Source organism: Heteronotia binoei, chromosome 1 (genome assembly GCF_032191835.1).
Source record: "Heteronotia binoei isolate CCM8104 ecotype False Entrance Well chromosome 1, APGP_CSIRO_Hbin_v1, whole genome shotgun sequence".
NCBI lineage: Eukaryota > Metazoa > Chordata > Lepidosauria > Squamata > Gekkonidae > Heteronotia > Heteronotia binoei.
In genome coordinates, this window is record NC_083223.1 from 225808519 (window position 1) to 225828725 (window position 20207).

General features: G+C 40.4%; 1 protein-coding gene across 2 annotated transcripts in view; it reads left to right on the top strand.

The window, feature by feature from the left end:
- Positions 1-20207, top strand: part of ATL2 (atlastin GTPase 2) — a 50713-nt gene that overhangs the window by 20483 nt on the left and 10023 nt on the right. For both annotated transcript variants that reach the window (XM_060248687.1, XM_060248695.1), the window contains exons 3-10: positions 4596-4730; positions 9121-9225; positions 11556-11606; positions 15479-15535; positions 16087-16179; positions 16400-16538; positions 17426-17553; positions 19006-19062. In XM_060248687.1, the coding sequence (XP_060104670.1) occupies positions 4596-4730; positions 9121-9225; positions 11556-11606; positions 15479-15535; positions 16087-16179; positions 16400-16538; positions 17426-17553; positions 19006-19062 (765 nt within the window). The remainder of the gene's footprint in view (positions 1-4595; positions 4731-9120; positions 9226-11555; positions 11607-15478; positions 15536-16086; positions 16180-16399; positions 16539-17425; positions 17554-19005; positions 19063-20207) is intronic.

The following is a 20207-nucleotide window of genomic DNA, read 5'->3' on the forward strand; positions in this document are numbered from 1 at the left end:
TCAGAGCAGGGATTATTTGTTTTAATAGTTGTGTTTGCAATCCTTCCCTTGCACAGCACATAGGTATTGCTAGTGGAAGCCTTCCATTCCAAATGTTAACCTGGCATTTGTACAAGCTAGAATTTAACTCTTCCTTGCAACCTAGGATTCTGAACAGTGGTTACTTAGAATCTTACTCAGTTCCGCAGGGCCTGTAAGACAAGCCTCTTCCGGCTAGCCTACGCCTGTCTAGATTAAGGTAGCTTATCAGACTTTAGTGAAATATACGGTATAGTTTTAATGTTAAGATTTTAAGGTTTTTAAATGCTTTGACTTTTTAATTGTAATAATTTTGCACTTTGTTTATTGTTTTATCGTTTGTTGTGAGCCGCCCTGAGCCATTTTATGGGAAGGGCGGGATATAAGTCATAGAATAAATAAATAAATAAGTTTGCGGGGAAACATGAACACCAGTTTGTCCAGGTACTCAGCTTTGGATTTCACATGCTATTAGTTGAAGACTTTGACCCTCAGTCTACATACCAGAGGGAGAAGAGAGAAGTGACCATTAACCAAGTTCATATTTTTGTGACATCCTGATGTAGCAATAAAGGAACTGACCCAAAAGAGCTCAGTAGTGGAGCACATAATTGCATCTATAATGTTTTAATCAGAATATCTCTAAGTAATTGCAGGCAGCTGCTCAGGAAGGACTGTACCTATCAAAATATGCATTACTAAGGGTCTGATTCATTAGGCAGTGGCTGCTTAGATTGCTGCTCCTATAATGACTGTCCAATTGTAGATTTATTTATTTATTTTATTGGATTTATATCCCACCTTCCCCACCGAAGCAGGCTCAGGGTGGCTGACCTATGGCAAGGGCAGCAGGGAATCAATCTCCTGTGGTTCAGTGACTAGGGAAGTTGACATTACTTAAACAACAAAATGAAAGGACAGGTGAGAAACATGTGCCTCTGCTTCTGATAGTTTATGGTATCTGAACTGCATTTTCTCCTGGGAGGCTGGCAAGGAGCAAAGCCTAGAGGGGGGGGGGTTCCCCCCTCTAGGCAGAGGAGGAAGTCAGTTCACTTGTATCTCAGCCAACATCATACAACTTCATACAAATGCTAATGGGTCTAGAAAGAAATGGTCAAGCTTCCCCCTTCTGTAAGCAGGAAACAGAAAATTGGGGTGTTTAAATTCATGAGAAGGTTGGACAGGAAAAGCTTCCTTGACCTGGGCTGACCAGGGTCAAATCTAAGCAAGGGGTGTCAAATGTGTGGCCCACATCTTTCAGGCCCGCAAGCAAGTGGTCATTGTCTGTTTCCTTCTCCTCTTCCTTTGGTCACCATTTTTGTATTTCTCCTGTGCGATGAAGCTGAGCAAAGCAACCTCTGCCTCTTTCCCTCTTCCCCCTCCCTTTTCTCCAAGGGAGGAGTAGCCCCAGCCAATGGAGGAGCTTGGCTCTGTCACTCTGCTATGTGATTGCGAGAGCTCTAGCTGTGCCAGGCTCTCAGTCAAAACTAGAGCTGTGCCAGGCTTTCTCAGTCGCACAACAAAGCTACTGAGCAAGCTCCTCCAATCCTACAGCACAGATACTGTCTCCAGATTTTGGTGCAATAATTCAGAACAAGAGATGTCAGTTATCAGAGATTGTTAAATAAAATATTGCAAGCATACTAATGTTTTAAGCATGCTTTATTTTAAGTTTTAAAAAATCTTTAGTTGTTTGTCTGTGCCTTGTAAAGTTTATATCTCCACTACCTGGCATTACATTTTAGGACACACATGGCCCAGCCTGACAAGGTCTCATTTATGTTAGATCTGTCCCTCATAATAAATGAGTTCTACACCCCTGATCTAAGCAAAAGAGCATGTCCTATATTTTATCAGCTGATAGGGCATGTATAGAGAAAGACAGAGAATTTGTGTTTTTACCAATTCCTTCTGGATTCCTTGCTCAGTCTGGTGCTGCGCTAGAAATAAACTTGTAAAACATTTTCTTTTTAATAAATCTTTATAATTTTGGGTGCTGGAAGTGGTTCTCTGTACCACATAGACCTCCACTGGTACTGGAAACTCTGAGATCTCAAACGTGCTATCTGAAGAGGGGAGCCAGGGGAAGGCAGGCAGTTGGCAAGCAGTAATTCCCCCAACGGCACTCAAGGCAGTCATCTGTCCCCATGGTGACCAGGTGCTGGGCAGCAAGAGACACTGACTCAAGGCTTCTGAATTTGGAAGGGGAGCTGACAGTCCTGATCCTCCCAGTGGGAAATCCTAACTATGATCAGGTGGTAGTGGTGGGCTATCCAATAGTGGAAGAAAAGAAGACCGCAGATTTATACCCCACCCTTCTCTCTGAATCAGAGTCTCAGAATGGCTTACAATCTTTTATCTCCTTCCCCCACAACAGACATCCTGCGAGGCAGGTGGGGCTGAGAGAGCTCTCAAAGCAGCTGCCCTTTCAAGGACAACTCCTACAAGAACTATGGCTGACCCAAGGCAATTCCAGCAGCTGCAAGTGGAGGAGTGGGGGATCAAACCTGGTTCTCCCAGATAAGAGTCCGTGCACTTAACCACTACACCTAACTGGCTCTCATCTCCAGGGAGTTGGGAACCCCTAAGAGGATAGGGTGGCATAGGGCCTGCGTGTAAGAGCAGGCATGTTCTGCCTCAGCCTCTCTTGTGCACACATAAACATTGTGAAGGTCTGTCAGAGGACATGTGTTAACTCCAAAATGTCCTATATGATGCAAGAACTTTAGGGAAGCTTTTAATGATTAATATAACCTAGGAATTGACAGACAGATGTATGTAAGTTATACAAGCTTAGGAGTTCATAAGGAATTGCAGTATTTTTATGAATAATCTAGAAATCTCCCCCCCCCTATGATTCTGTAAGCTCTCAGGAGCTTGAGAAGTTAACTTCCCCATCTGCCCCCACGCTTAACTGCTGTTTCTCAGCATTTTGTGGTCCTAGAGAATACTGAGTTCTCATCAGGTTTTTGTTGACTGGTTAGATATGTTCTTTTGGCTGATATTACATATCTACTTTTTTGCATACCTGTGGAGCTCCCTGTGTAGATACCCCTACCTTTTGGGCTTGTTTTGCTGCTTTTATTATTCATATAGGGACCAACCACTTTACTACTAGATATGCTTATCGATTCTGTCATGGGAACACTGGCTTTATGAAGCTGGTTGTAAGTGTCACTGAATGTGTATTAAGAATGGGCAGGCTAGACTTCTAACACATTAGTCGTTGTGGTATGTTAACAAAGCCTTAGAAATATATCAGCCTGCAAGGCTTGTGAACTTAAAGAAATATAAGGAATTGAAATAGTTCCTAATCAGATCACATACTTGACCTGGCAATTTTGCAAATGCTGTTACAAACTTCAAACATAAGTTAAATCACATGGAAATAGTCTACAGAAGTTGCTGCTTAAATAACACAGTAGCTAGCTTTAGACTTCTGGAAGTAAACTTTGTAGCCCTCCTTTGTTGTCTTGGATGCTAGTAGGATCAAGCCTGAGTTAAGTGTACTGGTCCCAAGTCAGTGCTAGCTATTGCCTCTTTGTGACCATCTCTTACATAACTTTGAACACTGCTTCCTATATGAATTGAGATTAATGGAGGTAACTACTGAGGATACAGAGGTATGTGTGACAGGTGGAGAACTGATGTTATTCCCCTGATGAAATGAGTGCACGTGTTAGGACAAGATATGTGGGGAAATAGGAGGATCTTCTTCATGAGAGAACAACCCTGCTGGAATTAACACAGCATTTTATAGTGTGAACAGATCAAGCCCCATTTGTACAGTAGATATATTTTCAGGAAGAATACAAGATGAGACATTCTGTAACTGAGGCAATTACTAAAGTAATTTGAACTTTGAGCCCGCTTGCGGGGAGGGCAGGATATAAATCTAAAGTACCTCCAGTGGGAGATGATGACTTGACTTTGCAGATTGTGTATTTAATACAAGCACTTGGAACAAATGCTTGAGGGCTGGAATGGCCTTGATGAAAGAGTACGATCAAAACCTTCACATTTCTCAACTTCATCTAGATTTACTTGAACTTTAAGATAAGATCAGTGCTAAGAGTGTAACCAAATGTCTAGCTGTTTAGAAAAGTCTAGAAATACGGTAAAAGGAAGTGAGTACTCAAAGATCACCCTCAATCCAGTTTGGTGTAGTGGTTAAGTGCGCGGACTCTTATTTGGGAGAACCAGGTTTGATTCCCCACTCCTCCACTTGCAGCTGCTGGAATGGCCTTGGGTCAGCCATAGCTCTGGCAGAGTTGTCCTTGAAAGGGCAGCTGCTGTAAGAGCTCTTAGCCCCACTTACCTCACAGGGTGTCTGTTGGGGGGGGGGGGAGGTAAAGAAGATTGTGACTGCTCTGAAACTGAGATTGAGAGTATAGGGTGGGATATAAATCCAATATCATCATCATCTAATTCTAACTGGTATTGGAGGCCATCAGAATTGAAACTTTGCCTTAGAATTAAATGTGCCATTACTTTATTAGTCCAGGAACTACACATACTGCTGTAAGATGGCCTAGAAGAGCTCTTACCTTGCTAAATAAATATGTAACTTCTTACAGAATTCATCCTCTTGGATAGGAGGAAACCATGATCCCCTGACTGGGTTTACATGGAGAGGAGGATGTGAGAGAGAGACAACTGGCATACAGATTTGGAGTGAAGTGTTTGTAATTGACAAGCCTGATGGCACAAAGGTAAAGCTTAATAACTTGTTTGTTGTTTTTTAATTTTTTATGGTCATCCCTTCCTACTGATACTGCCTTTTGAATGACTCCTCTATTATAACTAAGAAGGTGGCAAAGTTCTTGCAACTTGCTATATAGCTGCATCAAGAAAAGCTTCAGAAATAATTGATATTATTCAACTGTACTGTAATATATTTTTATCCCTTTTGTATCATGTTTATTGCAAATGTTATATGCAAATAAAGGCTGATGGACATAAGAGAAATCAAGATGAGTAGAGGTGTTAGTCTGTAGCAATAGAAGAAAGCAAGAATCCAGAAGCATTTTGAAGACTAACAAAATTTGTGGCAGGGCATGAGCTTTCATGAGTCACTCTTTTCAGTTTTTTGTCGTGTGTGTGTCTACACCTGGAAGTCATGGCAACTTCTGGTGACTGACTCCTACTGGGGATCTGGTGTATATTCAGCATGGTGGCTGAAGAAGCCTGCTTCTGTCTTCTTAACTTCTGGTATTCCAAGGAGGTCTCCCATCCAAGTACTTGCCAGAGTTGACCCTGCTTAACTTCCAAGGTCGAATGAGATCAGGCTTGCCTGGGCTATCCAGGTCAGGGAATGAGTCACTCACTCTTTTCTGTTGCTGCATAATATAAGTCAGTTTGATCAATAGGATGAGGAGACATAATAAATGATGCAAAAGAACTAGGATTTCAGAAATCTAAAACTAGGCATTAGTATTAAATATGGCATATTAAGCAATGCATAAAATAGTATTACATAAGTAGAAAGATAATGCAAGTGAACAAAGTAAAACATGCAGGAACAATTAATATATTAGTAGTATAGTCCACAGTCCAGTTCTTTCTTTTGAAACATCTTCCTGAATCATTCTGTTATAATGCAGCCCTGTTCATTTATAAACATTCTCTTCTGAACATGCTTTGCATAGTTTGTGGAAAACCAAAAGAGGGACCTGATGTTTTCAGGCATGCAATTCCATAGGGTGAATGCTGTTACAGAACTGAATGCATGGCCCAACACACTTTAAATCTCTTCAAAAGTTAATAACTGTAGTTAAAAAAATTTTCCAGCCTCTTGTCAATTGCCCTTATTAATGAATGGATGATGTTGATGATATTATTGTTATTAGTAATCATCTATCCTGGCACAAGCCAGGCTCTGGGTGATGTACAGAATGTATATAATGAAAGCCTCCTCGTCCAAATGGATTTTCTGCATAGAGAGGAAAATAATCATCTTATGTTTGTCTTTGGATTCTCTTTATATGCTTCCTCTTACAAACGCATATTATGTAATTAAACGCAGAATTTTAGATATTGAATTACAAAAACAAACGAGTGCTGCGAATAAATCTTGCTCCCCTCTGAATTTTGGAATTTCCCAAACTATTGGTTATTTGCCTTCTTATTTTATCAACTCTCCATGTTCCAAAATTGTGCAGAGCATTTACCCTTGCCAGATGCAATACAGTGCCATCAACAGTTACCTATGGTAGATATTAAAAAATCCCACTTTCATTAAGACTTTGAATATGTAATTTAAAACAAGTTGACTCATCCCATATTCTTCTTTATTGTCCCCTATATGATACTATATGCCTTAGGTTTCTAGATCCAACTCTGTTCAGTATTACAGACTGCTCAGACACTGTAAAGGTTTGCAGTCTTCTGAATGATTTGTCATCTGAAATAACTGAAAATGTTGCTTTATTCTTGAATCTGGTAATCAAGGATCAGTTGTCCAATGTATAGCTGCGTATGACTGGTTTTGTTATTTCTGTAGTTGTTTATTTGTCTATAATCTGATATGTGGCAATAAAGGATTTTGAGTTCAATAAAAGCAGTATACACATTATATGTTAAAATGACACAATTTAAAAATGTTAGAAAAATCCCAGATGTCCTATGAATTTTTGTTCATATTTTGGACTACCAGGTCATCATACTGGGGGGGGGGGGCTTACAAAAGTGTCTTGGGAGGGGGGAGTAGGAAAGGGGAATGTGCAAGTCAATGACCAACTGTTGCTGCCCTGAACCAAAAGCTAGATTACATTTACTTTTATAAAAGCTGCCTTAGCAGAATGTAGTATCAGTGTAGTTTATAGAACTCATAAAGTTCATATTTTATGTGGAGTCTGTTCAGAATTTTGCTTTAGTGCAAGGGTAAAGAGCTTTTAAGAGGGAAGAAATTCCTTGTATGTATTAAACAGCTTTATAGTTATCTACCCTAGTACTAAGTAAAAGCTGACTAGTTGAGTATGGATATGCTATGGATATTTGTATGGATAAAGCTATAGAGAAGTAATGGATTTTTTTTGGCACTAGTAAATAAGATCTCCTTGTAGAAGCCGGAAAAAATAAAATGTGCATTTGATCTTAGTTCTGCTTTAACGTAATTTAGCAATGTAACTGTCAGTACTAGTGAGATCTGATGGGCATACAATTCTGAGGCTGTTTTAAGCCTTGGTGTTTTCCCTGTCACTTCTTTGTCCAGAATGCAAGGGGGGGGGGGGGGGGAACTGTGAAAAAGCAAGCTGGAAGCATAGGTTTAGTCTGGTAGCCAGTGTTGTGTTGATTAAGATGTATCGCCTTACACTTGGCATGTTTCCCAAATTCTTAAGATAGCATCTTCATTCCTATAAAAAGATAAGATTAACTAATACAGTTCTGGTGTTCTTTTCCCTGGAAGTTGCATTATTTTCCAAGGAATGCCCAATTGTGGATTCAGTCATAGGAAGCCTTCTGGTGTCCCATATAGAATATCCATTAGTAGTAGGGTTGTGTTAATTACCCTGCTGATGTCCAGATCTGCCCTGCTGAATAAAAAGTGTCAATTCAACATGAAATATCCACATTAATTCTATTTTGACTTTTGAAACCTGGCAACCTTCTTCCTTGAGGCTTTTATAAAATAGAAAAGCTTCATTAGCACTATATATGGTGTTCACTTGTTTCATTTTCTCATCTGGATGCCCATACAGACAAATATAAATTCCAGATACTAAACAGAGTTGTTGCTATCTGGATAAAAGACATGGCTAAAGACATGTTGCTATCTGGATAAAAAGGCAGAATCCTTCTTAGCATCTTACCCTTCTGAAAACTCCAGGTGACAAAAAAAAACCATGGAGATGGGATTAAAGTGTCAAGATAATTGGAGTTGGTTACTTGAAGTCCTGAGGATATTTGTAGCAATAGTTGCTCAATCTGCAGTTGGTATCTAAAGCTGCAAGATAATCAGTTAACTCTGTACACTTGATGAGAGTGGTATATTGTACTATTGTCGGTAATTCCCAAATAAATTGAGGCAGCAGAACCAGCTGCTCATTTAAGGAGATCTTCCTCCCAAGATCGTTTTGGAGTGTGAGGCTTGTCTCTGGCTTGCCTAGGTGTCTTAGCTTCTATATGCCTATGGTAGCGCTTAATATACCATTAGTCTGAGAACTGTAAATAGGAGTCCTCTTCCATTTGTCTACAATGTTTTAGGCTTAAAATCCTACCTTGATTTGGAGTATGCAGGCACACCTACTATGTTCAACGCTGTCTTTGACTCTAACCATGCAAATACCTGCTAGTGTGTCATCAGTCTTTTCATTTACCCATCCCTCTGTCTTTGGCATCCTGCTGGAAGCCTTTAGTTGGTTTGGCTCCCAAATGGCTTGGTTCATGATTGAGTGATGGGAGGGGACTAGCATATGAGGTAAAAGCAAAATTAAAGCATTGTACAGCAACATTTGACCCACTGTACACTTGTGTAGGTAGGTGTTAAATTCTTACTAGTAAGATGCTGTGTTTTCTGGACCATGATCTATAGAAACAAGTCTACTGTTCACATTTTTCTTGTGTGTATATGATGAGGAAACTTAAGTACTGGAGTCACACAGCTGGGTGCCTTAAGTAATCCTAACAGTAAAATTTGTTGTATTTATAACAGCAGCGCAGTTATGTACTTATTAGTACTTATCAGGACTATATTGGATTAGATCCCTACCAGTCCACTACACTAGCACAAGAACTTCCTCTATCTGAAAAGCCTCCTTCATTAACAGAAGGCTTTTTGGGGGAAACAAGCCAGTGGAAAAGATTGTAGGAGCCAACACAAGATGAACCTATGGCGTTAGTACATCATTGAGTTTTGTGCATGTATTGATAGCTTTTACTTCAGTGTTCTAGATCAGAGCACATCCCCAGATTTTTGGGAGTAGATTGAGTTTTTTGTTTTTAAACAAATTCTTAACTTTTCCATAGACAGCTAGTAAAGCATGATCTAGATATCTGTATAAATACTTTCCATCAATTTAGTTGCTTGCTCAAGAGAATTCAATAGACTTAATGATAACAGCTTTCAATTGATTCTACTGTTTTAAAAACCTTGTTTTCTAGGTTGCTGTATTACTAATGGATACCCAAGGTGCCTTTGACAGCCAATCAACTATCAAAGATTGTGCAACTGTATTTGCTCTGAGCACCATGACAAGTTCAGTCCAGGTAAGGTTAGCTAATTTCTAAGATGTGGCAGTCCTTAAATTGCCTTCATAAGGATAGTTGCTTCAGAATGCATCTTTGGATTGCAAATCAGATAGGCAAAACATATGTTCAGTTTGCATAGTTTGTTTTTCTGTTTTTTTATAGAGCTGGTAAATTATCCCTCTTCCTGCTGCAGTTTTGAGAGGACATAACAATTAGAAACCACTTCATATAGGGCCCATCTGATGATGTGTTAGGGGCATTAAGAACCTTGCACAATAATATACAGTTCCTTAAAATGTTCATTGCTATTTTACTATGTGATATTAGTATAGGTTCATAATCTCAAATTTAGGTTAAGTAAGTTATTCTCTTGAGAATGTGCTCATGGCGACAATCTATAGCCTTTCTAGAATAACACCACATTTTATATAGAATACCCCCTTATCCTGGAAATCTTCTGGTGGCCTGAGAAGCAGTGTGCCAGGGTACACTTCTCTGGCATCTCACAGTTCACTCCTGAAGGGCTAATTCAGTAATATATTAAGACATCTGAGATTTACAACACAGTGAACACAAATGTGGTCATGTTTGGTCTCCAGGAAACAGCAGGATAGGGAAGGTACTTCAGTGACCTAATTTGAGATGTTACATCAAAATTCATATATAAAAGTGTGTGGAAAGTTGTCTTTCAGTGTCTGTATCTACATGTTTGCTGATACTCCTAGTTTGTTCCATTCATGCTAGTTATTGAATATAAGATGAAGGCTTTCCACTGCTTGATTTTGCCACTGCTATATTGACCAAAAAGATTACTTGTTTATTTACTTGTAGCCTACCTTTCCCACAGAGGCTGAAGGCAAATCACATAATACGAAACAAATGTAACCAGAAAGCAGAAGGCATCCACTGAAAAATGCAATACAACTAGGATTACAAAAGTTAGAAAATCAATGTAAAAGGGAAAAGTATCAGACAAGATATCAAACAATGCAGGAAATGGAATTACAAAAGTAGAAAAGATAGTAAGAGAATCTACACTAAACACTGGAATAGATTACAATCCTGTTCTTCCTTTTATAAAGAATAATATCCTGAACCATTCCATAGTACTGCATCCCTTTTCCTCTTATTAAAAACACTCACCATAACATTCTGTTGTGCACAATCTGCTGAATGATAGAAGTACAAAGAGACTTCCTGGCTTCCTCAGGCACAACTGTGGATGAATGCGTACATCATTGAGTGTCAGCCTTGCCCAGTTCAAGCTGTAGTCATGCGCTAGCTGTGCTGAAATTCAGTAATATGATGTGCATCCAAACATTTGAAAATGCAGTGTAAATGGATGATACTTATATTTGGTTGTATCTAACAGAACTTGAGAGGCCTTAGTAGCAGGCTGAAACTTTTACTTCCCAGTGGTGTTGCTCCTCCCCCAAAAAGCTAGGGTCTTGTTTTGCATTTAAACCAAGATTTGGAGCCTCTTGGAGTGGCTCAAGCCAAAGTACAGTCTGAAACTTGGAAGGAGTTTAGCCCTTTTGTTGCACTGCATTCGACATTAGATTGTGACAGTTGGCATGGCAGTTGCTGTTCCTTCTGATGAGACTGTTGCTGTAACTGCTGGAGGCTCCATGGGTACCAGGATGGCTTGTTGTGGCTGCTGAAAAAGCAAATGAGTGCAGCTTTTATGTCTCATATTTTTATCCCACCCTTCCTCCATGAACTCAGGGCTACAAGGTTCTCCCCTCTCTATTTTATCCTTGCAGCAATTCTGTGAGTTAAATTAATTTGAGAGAGTTACTTGCACAAGGTCATCCAATGCATTTCATAGCATAGTAGGAATTTAAACAAGTCTCCCTAATCCTTGTTTAGCATTAATTACAACACCTCATTGGCACTGCTATCTGAGGCTTGGTGTAAACCCTTCCTTATGCTGCTTTTTTCTTCTCTACAGGCCTCTTGTAGTCTTGAGAAAGGGTTGGGGAAGCAGAATGGGAGCCATTGCTGCTACCAGCACAGTTTTATTTCCTCCAGCATCATCCTGTTAACTTCTCAAGATTCACAAGGAGATGATTTAACAGGGCATTTGCTGCTAATGAGGGATGTGTAGAATACTGGAATCTGATTTATGCCAGCAGTTCCTGATCCAGCAAATACATAACTAAGGCTGTTATGTATTTGGACAAACCTCTTGTATGCTAGCTGTTCTAAAGAGATATCTTTCCATTTTTATTGCCATATGTTCCCTCTGGAGTTTTATGCAGAAGGACCTAATCCGAGGTTACCTGTTCAGTAATTGACTTAGTGCTGCCTCACCCAATGTGTATTGCCTAATTCAACATGTTTTGTAGGTATACAACTTATCGCAGAACATCCAAGAAGATGATCTTCAGCATTTGCAGGTAAAGGTTTCTGGTATGCATGCTAGCTTTCTGTTACGCAGTTTGGATGTAGAATTTAGATAAATATTTGGTGTTGGCATTTAGCAGGTCACATAGATTAAGTCAAATCCCTTTCTCCATTGAGCACAAGCAGAAAACGCTCCTGTGTATGGGGAGTGAGTGATACTTCCTTTCAGAAGGAGCATCTTTTGCTTGCTTTTAGGAGGGAGGCTTGGGTTTTTAAAATATAGTACTTGCCTATAACAGACTGTTTTGCTAAGGCCAATGTAGGAAGTTCAGAACATGTAGTACAGACTTTTTCTTGTCTTCATTTTGTTAATTTACAAGTTAATGTTTGCTTGTGGATCGTGGAAAGTGCTGTCAAGTCACAGCTGACTTATGGCAACCCCATGGAGTTTCAAGGCAAGAGACCTTCAGAGGTGGTTTGCCATTGCCTGCGTCTGTGTCACAGCCCTGGTATTCCTTGGTGGTCTCCCATCCAAATACTAGCCAGGGCCAGCCCTGCTCAGCTTCTGACGAGATTGGGGTTATCCAGGTCAGGAAAAGCATACTTGTACCTTCATTGTTTTCTTCAGTCAGTAACACTTTAGGTTTTTTCTGGCCATAGTACTCAAGTAATACTATTAGAAAATATCTGCTTCAATTTTAAGGTTTTTATGAAAGCATAACTATTGCATTTTTAACATTAATTACATCAACAAAACATTTTACAATTGATTATTGTTACATAGATAATTAAAGTAGAGCAGTTACATGAGTCCATAGATGTTTCATACCCCAAAGATAAGCAAAATGCAGATTATGATTCCCTTCTGAAAAGAAGGTTTTGGTCAGCTGAACTTTTCCTATTTATAGAGTTTTGGCATCTCCTAACTTTGCAGTAGCTAACTTCCCCACATGATAACAGCACACATTCTTGGCTAATATTATATTCTAATAGAGAATTCAGGATATCTTGGGATACTGAAATCTGGTGATTGAATGTTTGAATAGGCGAGACAGAGCACAGCGCTCTATGAACCTGAAAAAGGCCCTAGGTTTGCAGAAAAACATTAAATTGAAGAAAAAATACTCTGGACAGCTTTAAAAATCCAAAATTGTAGCTTTAAGCAATGAGTGGCTGTTGCTAGGCAACCATAGTATTCCAGGCTTGGCTGTATCAATAAAAGTTAGAGGAGGGAGCAGGGCCCTTTTCCAGCCCTATTTTGCCCTTTGAGGGAGAACTCGTTGGATAAGGCCTGGCTAGGATTGCCAGCTCCAAGTTGGAAAATTCTTGGGTATTTTGACGTAGAGTCCTAAAGTGGACAGCATCTGAGGAAGGGAGAGAGGTCTCAGCTGAATATGTTGCTGTAGAGGCCATCCTCTAAAGCAGCCATTTCCTCCAGATGGATGGATCTCTGTTATCTGGAGTTCAGTTGTAATTCTGGTATATTTCCAGTTCCCACCTGGAGGCTGGTAACCCAAGGACTGGAAGCTGCCTCTGGGTGACTTGACACCACCTAACGTATGACTGAACTAGGCCTGGCTTCTTCCTACAGTTCAACAACAGCTACACTGTGAAGGCCAGTGTGGTGTAGTGGTTAGAGCTTCAGAGTAGGATCTGGGAGGGGAGACACAGGGTCAAATCCCTAGCTTGCTATGTAAACTCACTGCATATTTTTGCACCGGTCACATACTTTCAGCCTAAACTACCCCTGCGGTTGCCAGGTCCTGCCTGCTAGCCTGAAGGGGACTTTGGGAGGCATTATTGGAGGGGGTGGGGATGTCTCCAATATGATGATGTCACACAGAAGTGATGTGATCATTTTGGGGACTAGCGCCTCATATTCCTGAACTCCCAAGTGGCATATTCACCTCTGGAGTTCAGCCCCCCTCCTGCTCCTTTTCAAGAAGCAGGGGCTGCTTGTGCCTGAACTCCAGTGGTGAATTTGCTGCTTGGAGTTCAGGCATGCAGCCAGTGGCCCACCCCTCCAGTGGTCCTGGAGAGGGGCTCCCACTGATCATCTCGAGGGCCCTTTAAATCTTGCAGGAGAGGAAGGAGAGGGGTGGCTGCCAGTGGTCACTCTTGGGGATGGGTCTTCCCCCTGCTGGCCATATTGGGGGATCCCCCACCCTCACCTGGGGACTGGTATCCCTAACTACCTCACAGGGTTGCTGTGTGGAGAATAAACCTCACCCTCTCAAGGCTCTACCCCCAAATCTTCAGGAGTTTCCTAACCTAACCAAGCCATTTGTGGGAGGGGCAGGGTACAAATTAACGGAAATAAATAAACCTGGTGCTGGCAACCCTATGGGAAAACTGATCTCTGTAGCTGGGAGTTCTGTTGTGATTCCAGGAGATCTGCAGTCCCCACCTAGAGGATGGCAACCTGAGGAGAGAAGGAAGCAGGAAAAAGAGAGGAGCAGGAAAAGGGGAGAGACTATGGAAGCTTTCAGAAAACGGAAAGGAAATAGTGGGAGAGGGAGAACTGAGATGCCTCCTATAAGTCTGTGGGTTCCCACTTGTTGTCTTATAACTTCAAACACCATACAAGGTTATCTATACTTGAAATGTCATCTTAAAATATATAAGCTGTCAATTCATTATTGCTAGTTTTTATCTTAACAGTCTATTAAAATAGTGATTACAAGTTTCTTATGCATATTAATATCTTTCGGCTCTCATCCATGTTTGAACTACCGGTATATCTGCACTTCTGTGAGGTTGGATATTCTTGCTGTACTCAGATGCCCTTCACCTGGGTCTCAGCACATATATCTACTGATATCAGTTAGATGACTTCTAATCTGTGCAAGGCTGTGTAATTATATTACTGCTTTGTTTCTTGTCCCTCTCCAAGACTATTCTATTCTGGGTCCGTAAACTTCCATTTTGGCATGCTTCATTGAGAAATCAGACTAACTGTGCCCAAGGACATTTTCCATTTTTTTTAAATCCAGCAACTGTTTCTTTGTATTTGTAGCCATATCTGTGATACCCAGCACTTTTACTAGACTTCTATTCTGATGTTCTCTGGTTTTGAGACAACTACTGCTAACAAAAAATGCTGATAGGTATAACCTAAAATGCTCCTTAGTGTCTGTTTAGTAAGCTTTGAGGTTGAATGGGAGTATGAACTTTTAATTGAGATCAGTAGTTTGACATAAAAATTATGAAAATTATTTGAATCTGCTTTGAATGCAGCACTGCAGTTGGAGAAAGTCATTTTAAATGCTGCAGCTGTATGGAGGCCTAGAAAAACTTAGTTCCCACTTTATATCAATATATCTAGTTCTCAAGTGTGACCTCCTACCCATGGATAGCTAAATCTGCAACAGGGGGTATGCTTAGCTCAAACAGGATTTTTTTTGTGTGTGTGTGTGTTTTGTAAACTTGGGTGATCCCAGATTTGCAAAAAACCCTGAATAGTTAAAAATCCACTGGGGGGGGGGTTTAAATTCCCACCATAAAAAGCGTTGTCTGCACATGCAATGCAGTTACTGTAGAGCTGCTGGAGAGGTGCACAGTGGTTGTGACCATGACAGAGCCTCAGAGCTGCCAGCAGGTGGTAGGGGAGAGAAGCCTTGGTGTGCCCACCTGGAGCAATTCTGGATGAGCTGCAGAGAGCACCAGGAGGAAGGATGAGGCAGTGGGCCCAGAGGTGGCTGTAGCTGAGCCCAGGGGCTTCACCAGGTCTGACAAAGTGGAGATGAGATGGGATTTTCCCACCCCCCATGAGCCTTGTGGACCTCCACTTGTTTAGCTTAATGAGCAAGTGCTTGAAATGAGTACTTGAAATTCAGTGCTAAGCTACTTTCATATCTAAGATGAATGTGCTGCAGTGCTAATTTTTTTCCCTCTGAATGCCATTCTTAATGGTTTCATTTAATAGTTGTTCACAGAATACGGAAGGCTAGCTATGGAAGAAATCTACCAAAAGCCATTTCAGGTAATGCTGTGATTCCTGCTACAGTTGCTAGTTGGTGTGTGTGTATAATTTTGAGAGGGGATAGTAGCAGATAAACATTACATGTAGAATGTGCTAACTTGGTATATGAGGAGGCTTGTATCTGCATTTTGCAGGCTGTATATCAAGGAAGCATGACTTGCTCTAGGTTCCTGAGTGTTATTTTTGTGATATTTATGTAGCCCACTTCAGGTATAGGTTAAGCACTTTTTAGAAGTTCCTAAACAATTAATGTTACTAGATCAGGTCAGCTTTAATTGATCTATAGATAGTAACCCCAAACTGTCTTTATTTGAGTCCAACTTTTGCCATCTTTATATATATAACTAAATTTACTTTGTGTTATACTAATATAGGATCCTTTCAGAATTGAATTTAAGTCTAGATTTGTATTCATTCCACCCCCACCCCCCCAACTAGTCATATATAGATTAGAACTGATTTATTGAACTACTAATATTTTTCTGGAATTATGACCAACACGGTTTTTTCCCTCAGGTTAATTATTTTATTTCTGTGTATATCCTATATAGACGCTAATGTTCTTAATTAGAGATTGGAGTTATCCTTATGAACATCCATATGGTTTAGAAGGGGGAAAACAGTTTCTAGAAAAGAGGTTGCAGGTAAGCTGCATTCTGTACTAAATCCATATTGCTTGCTGCATACAGAAGAATGTGTTAGCTGTCTTGGTAGAAAAGTTTAATTGAACGGGCATAAAAATTGTTTTGAATTAAAAGTCTTTTAATAATGGTTTAAATTTTAAAACATTAATATCTGATATAATAAACTGTGGTGCAGAATCTGTAGAATATTTTGTTTTCTGAAAACCATGTTTCCTCTTAGGTAAAGCTACATCAGCATGAAGAGCTCCAGAATGTAAGGAGGCATATTCACTCGTGTTTCAGTAATCTTGGCTGTTTCCTGTTGCCGCACCCTGGTCTTAAAGTTGCTACTAATCCAGGTTTCGATGGGAGACTAAATGGTAGGAGGTTTTCTATTAGTGACTTTGATATATATCACTGTCCTGAGTCTGTGCAGAAACTGTACTTGAGTGTGAGTGCACTAGAGGTGGTGAAAGGTGACAAGCTTAAACATACAAAATGCTATATTAACTGTGCAGATCTCTTCTTGATGGGAGGGATAGGATGCTTTTTGGAGGGTGCGGAGTGTATTCTTACTAAGGAATATTTGAGCAATTCTAGTCAGGTTCAATTGAGATACTAAAATAGCAGATGTGCTATGATTTGATATTGAATAAGCATACGTTAGACTCTGAACAAGGAAGCTTCTCTTTTAATTATTAAGCAATAAAAGTCCATTTGCCTTTAGACTGGTCATTAAATGCTGCAAAGAATTTGAGCACACTGCTGCACTAGAACTCTGCCCCATTAGCAAAAAAACCTTTAGCAGTGTCTTCACCTGCTTTGAGAATTTATTTCATATTTGTAATACTTGGCTGTGTAATATCCTAAAGATCATCCTCTATGCACTCTCCAGGAAGGTTTCAGTCATTGACTAAATTTTTGCTCAGTTCTGTTGTCAGAACAGAAACCTGATCAAGTATCCATCATCAACCACTAGTATTGAGTTACAATCTTCATGATCACTTGTGCCTGAGAAACCTTGGTCCAGATATATGGTGCATTTTAATAAGCTGGCATAGCAAAGGATAATTTCACTCGTGGGCGCCTCTAGAAGAATAACTTGTTAACTCATAGTTCAGTGCTTGTAAGGTGTTACCTTTTATTTGTGGATATCCAGTTTGAGTTCACATATTTCAAATGTTAAGCTTCTTTGCTAAATTAGAAGAGGAGATTCATGTTAACTGCAGAAAACTTGCAACTCCTGTTCTGTGACTAATTCCGATAGATATTGATGAAGACTTTAAGAAAGAGCTACAGAATCTGGTTCCATTGCTGCTTGCCCCTGAAAATCTAGTAGAAAAAGAAATCAGTGGCTCGAAGGTGACTTGTAGAGACCTTGTGCAATATTTTAAGGTAGGCAAATAACTCATGATCATTGATCAGCTCTTCTATAGAACATCTTTGAAGCAGGATCACTCCGTTATAAGACTCCTGTGGGTTGTGACCCTGAGCCATGTTGTGTGAGCAAGGCCTGCTGAGGTCCATGAGACTTCATAGTGCACAGTTTGGAATATTACTGCCAGGCTATTCAACAGCAAGATGATTCCCCCTCCCTCCCCCAGTATTCTAGCTTTATGCTGTTGTGTTCTTGTAACTCTCCTGTTGCCACATTGAAGAACTTGCCAACCTGATTTGCAACCCACAAGATTTCAAGTATGCTTAAGTAATTGTTGAGGTTTTCAGTACAAGCGTATTACATGGCTCTTCTAGCATGCCCATTTGTATTCTCTGGCTTGGATTTAGTAGAGAATTTATGTGAATGAACCGAGGGAGATTTTTACCAATTCTCACCCTCACTGTGGACCTCCACTGCCCCCCCCCCCCCCATGCTGTTTGGGAGCCCCCAGGGTGATATTTGGACTGCAGCAAGAAGGCAGAGACAGGAAAGTCCTGATCCACTGATGGACATTCTTTCCACCAACAAATCACTGCTGCATCCAAGACCTCAGTTATATCTAGTTGTCACCTGTATTATGCCATATTTGTCAAACTATGTTATGATGCAAAGTAGTTTTCAGTTGTCCTTGTAATGTCACAACCACTGTTCTTTCTTCTGCAAGTTGCTATTCTTGAGGTAATGGTAGTCTCATCTGGTAAATTGCAACATTCCTTTATCTTATGGGATATAACAAAAGTAGATAGAATTTCTATCCTGAATCCTGAGCATGCTTACTCAGAGCTAAGTCCTATTGAGTCCAGTAGAGCTTAGAATCTAGTAAATAAGTCTACGATGGTAACCTTATAAGTGCCTTCCTAAACAGAGTTGCATCTTTCTGAATCCATTAAAGGCAAGTAGCCTAGAAGGTGTAACTCTGCTTAGGATGGCATTGTGTTTGTGGTAGAGCACTTGCAGATTACTTGCCTGCTGTTTTATGCAACTTGTTCTGAACAGGCAGAGGGGAGAAGTGATGTGTGATGAGTTAGAATTCACCTTGCCTTAGATCACTATATTTAAAATATATATAGTATATGTACATGGTGAATAGAAGTTCTTCAGGAAGCATGTCAAACACAGCTTAATGCTGTAAGAAGCGTGTTTCAATCCTAGTAAAACCACCTTTGATTACCATGGTTACCCTATAGTGTTGTGCTCATTCAGTGAATGCAGAGATTATGGAATATAATCCTTCTGCATTGCTAAAAGCCATTACATGTAATAGTAATGAGGCTTGTCTGATGCTTTTAAAGTTGGTCTTAATTCAATCAGTAATTTTTTCTGAATTTAAACCGAACTTGGATTTTTGTGTTGTAAAATTACTGCTGGTTAAGGTCAAGTACATAATAAAATATCAATTTCATTTTCAGGCTTATATTAAAATCTATCAAGGAGAGGAACTACCTCATCCTAAATCAATGCTCCAAGTAAGTCTTTTGATACACTTCTCTTTAATACCATAAGACAGCAAGGGTTACTGGTGGGGCATGTGGAGTCGAACTTTAATTCACAGATTGTCAGATCTGATTTTGAGGCTTGAGAGCTGCCTTCAGATCAGCTGCTGACAGACTTGGGCTGAAGACTTAAAGTTGTAAAAATAGGGGGGGAAATGGATTTTTGCAGCTTTCCTGTGCACCCCTCCCCCTCAAGCTGATGCTGGAGGATGGTGGGCATTCCCCAACAGTATGTAGCATGGCACAGAGCAGGGTTTCTCAAACTTTTTCCCCCCATGGCCCGGTATTTTTACACTTCTCCTTCGTTGCCCACTAAAATTTGGGGGTGGGGCTGGGAGACAGGAATATGTCGTTTCCTGTGGTGTCACTTCCAGGTCAAGGGCCAAGTGATGTCACTTCCAGGGCACACTGAACCAAAACTCCACCTCTTCCTGTAATGTCACTTCCAGGGCACTCCCCCAAACCTGCCTTTTCTTTTGAAGTAACTTCATTTTCAGAAAAATCTCTCAATCATGTTGAGCCAAAATGAGGGTGGAAAGTGGGCGGTCTGCAACTTTTTCATACATTCCCAGGGTCTTCTCTTTCCACCCCAACATCTGCATGCACCTATCTGTTTGTGTGTTCTTCTCCAGCTTGCAAGCACTCCTAATGCCCATGTTCAATTGCCTGCACCACCTACATACCCCTTCCTCAATAGCACTAGCCAGTGTATGCAGTTGGGAGTGCTGTTGCCATTGTCATCAGGAATGCCAGCACTGTGTACCACCCACACTGGGCCCTGGCAGCTTCTCTGCCTCAAAATATGCTGACACATTTAGTAGGCCCTTCCTTCAGCTGGAACCCTGCCTCAAGCTGCAGCCAAGCTTGCTTGGTTTCGTGACAGCTATTTTTCATACTTTTCCTTGGCTGAAACACTGGGAAATTACTGTGAAGGGTAGCAGAGAATTGTACTGCGATTAATGAATTAATTTCAAGTTATATGAAGTTCATATAAGCTTTTCTGCAGCTATCCCAAAAACGGTATTTATGAGGAGCTTGCAGCTTTTTACTTGTTGTGTTTCCCATGCCTTTAATTGGCAACAACAGGTTGCTTTTATTTAGCCACTGAACTTCTTTCA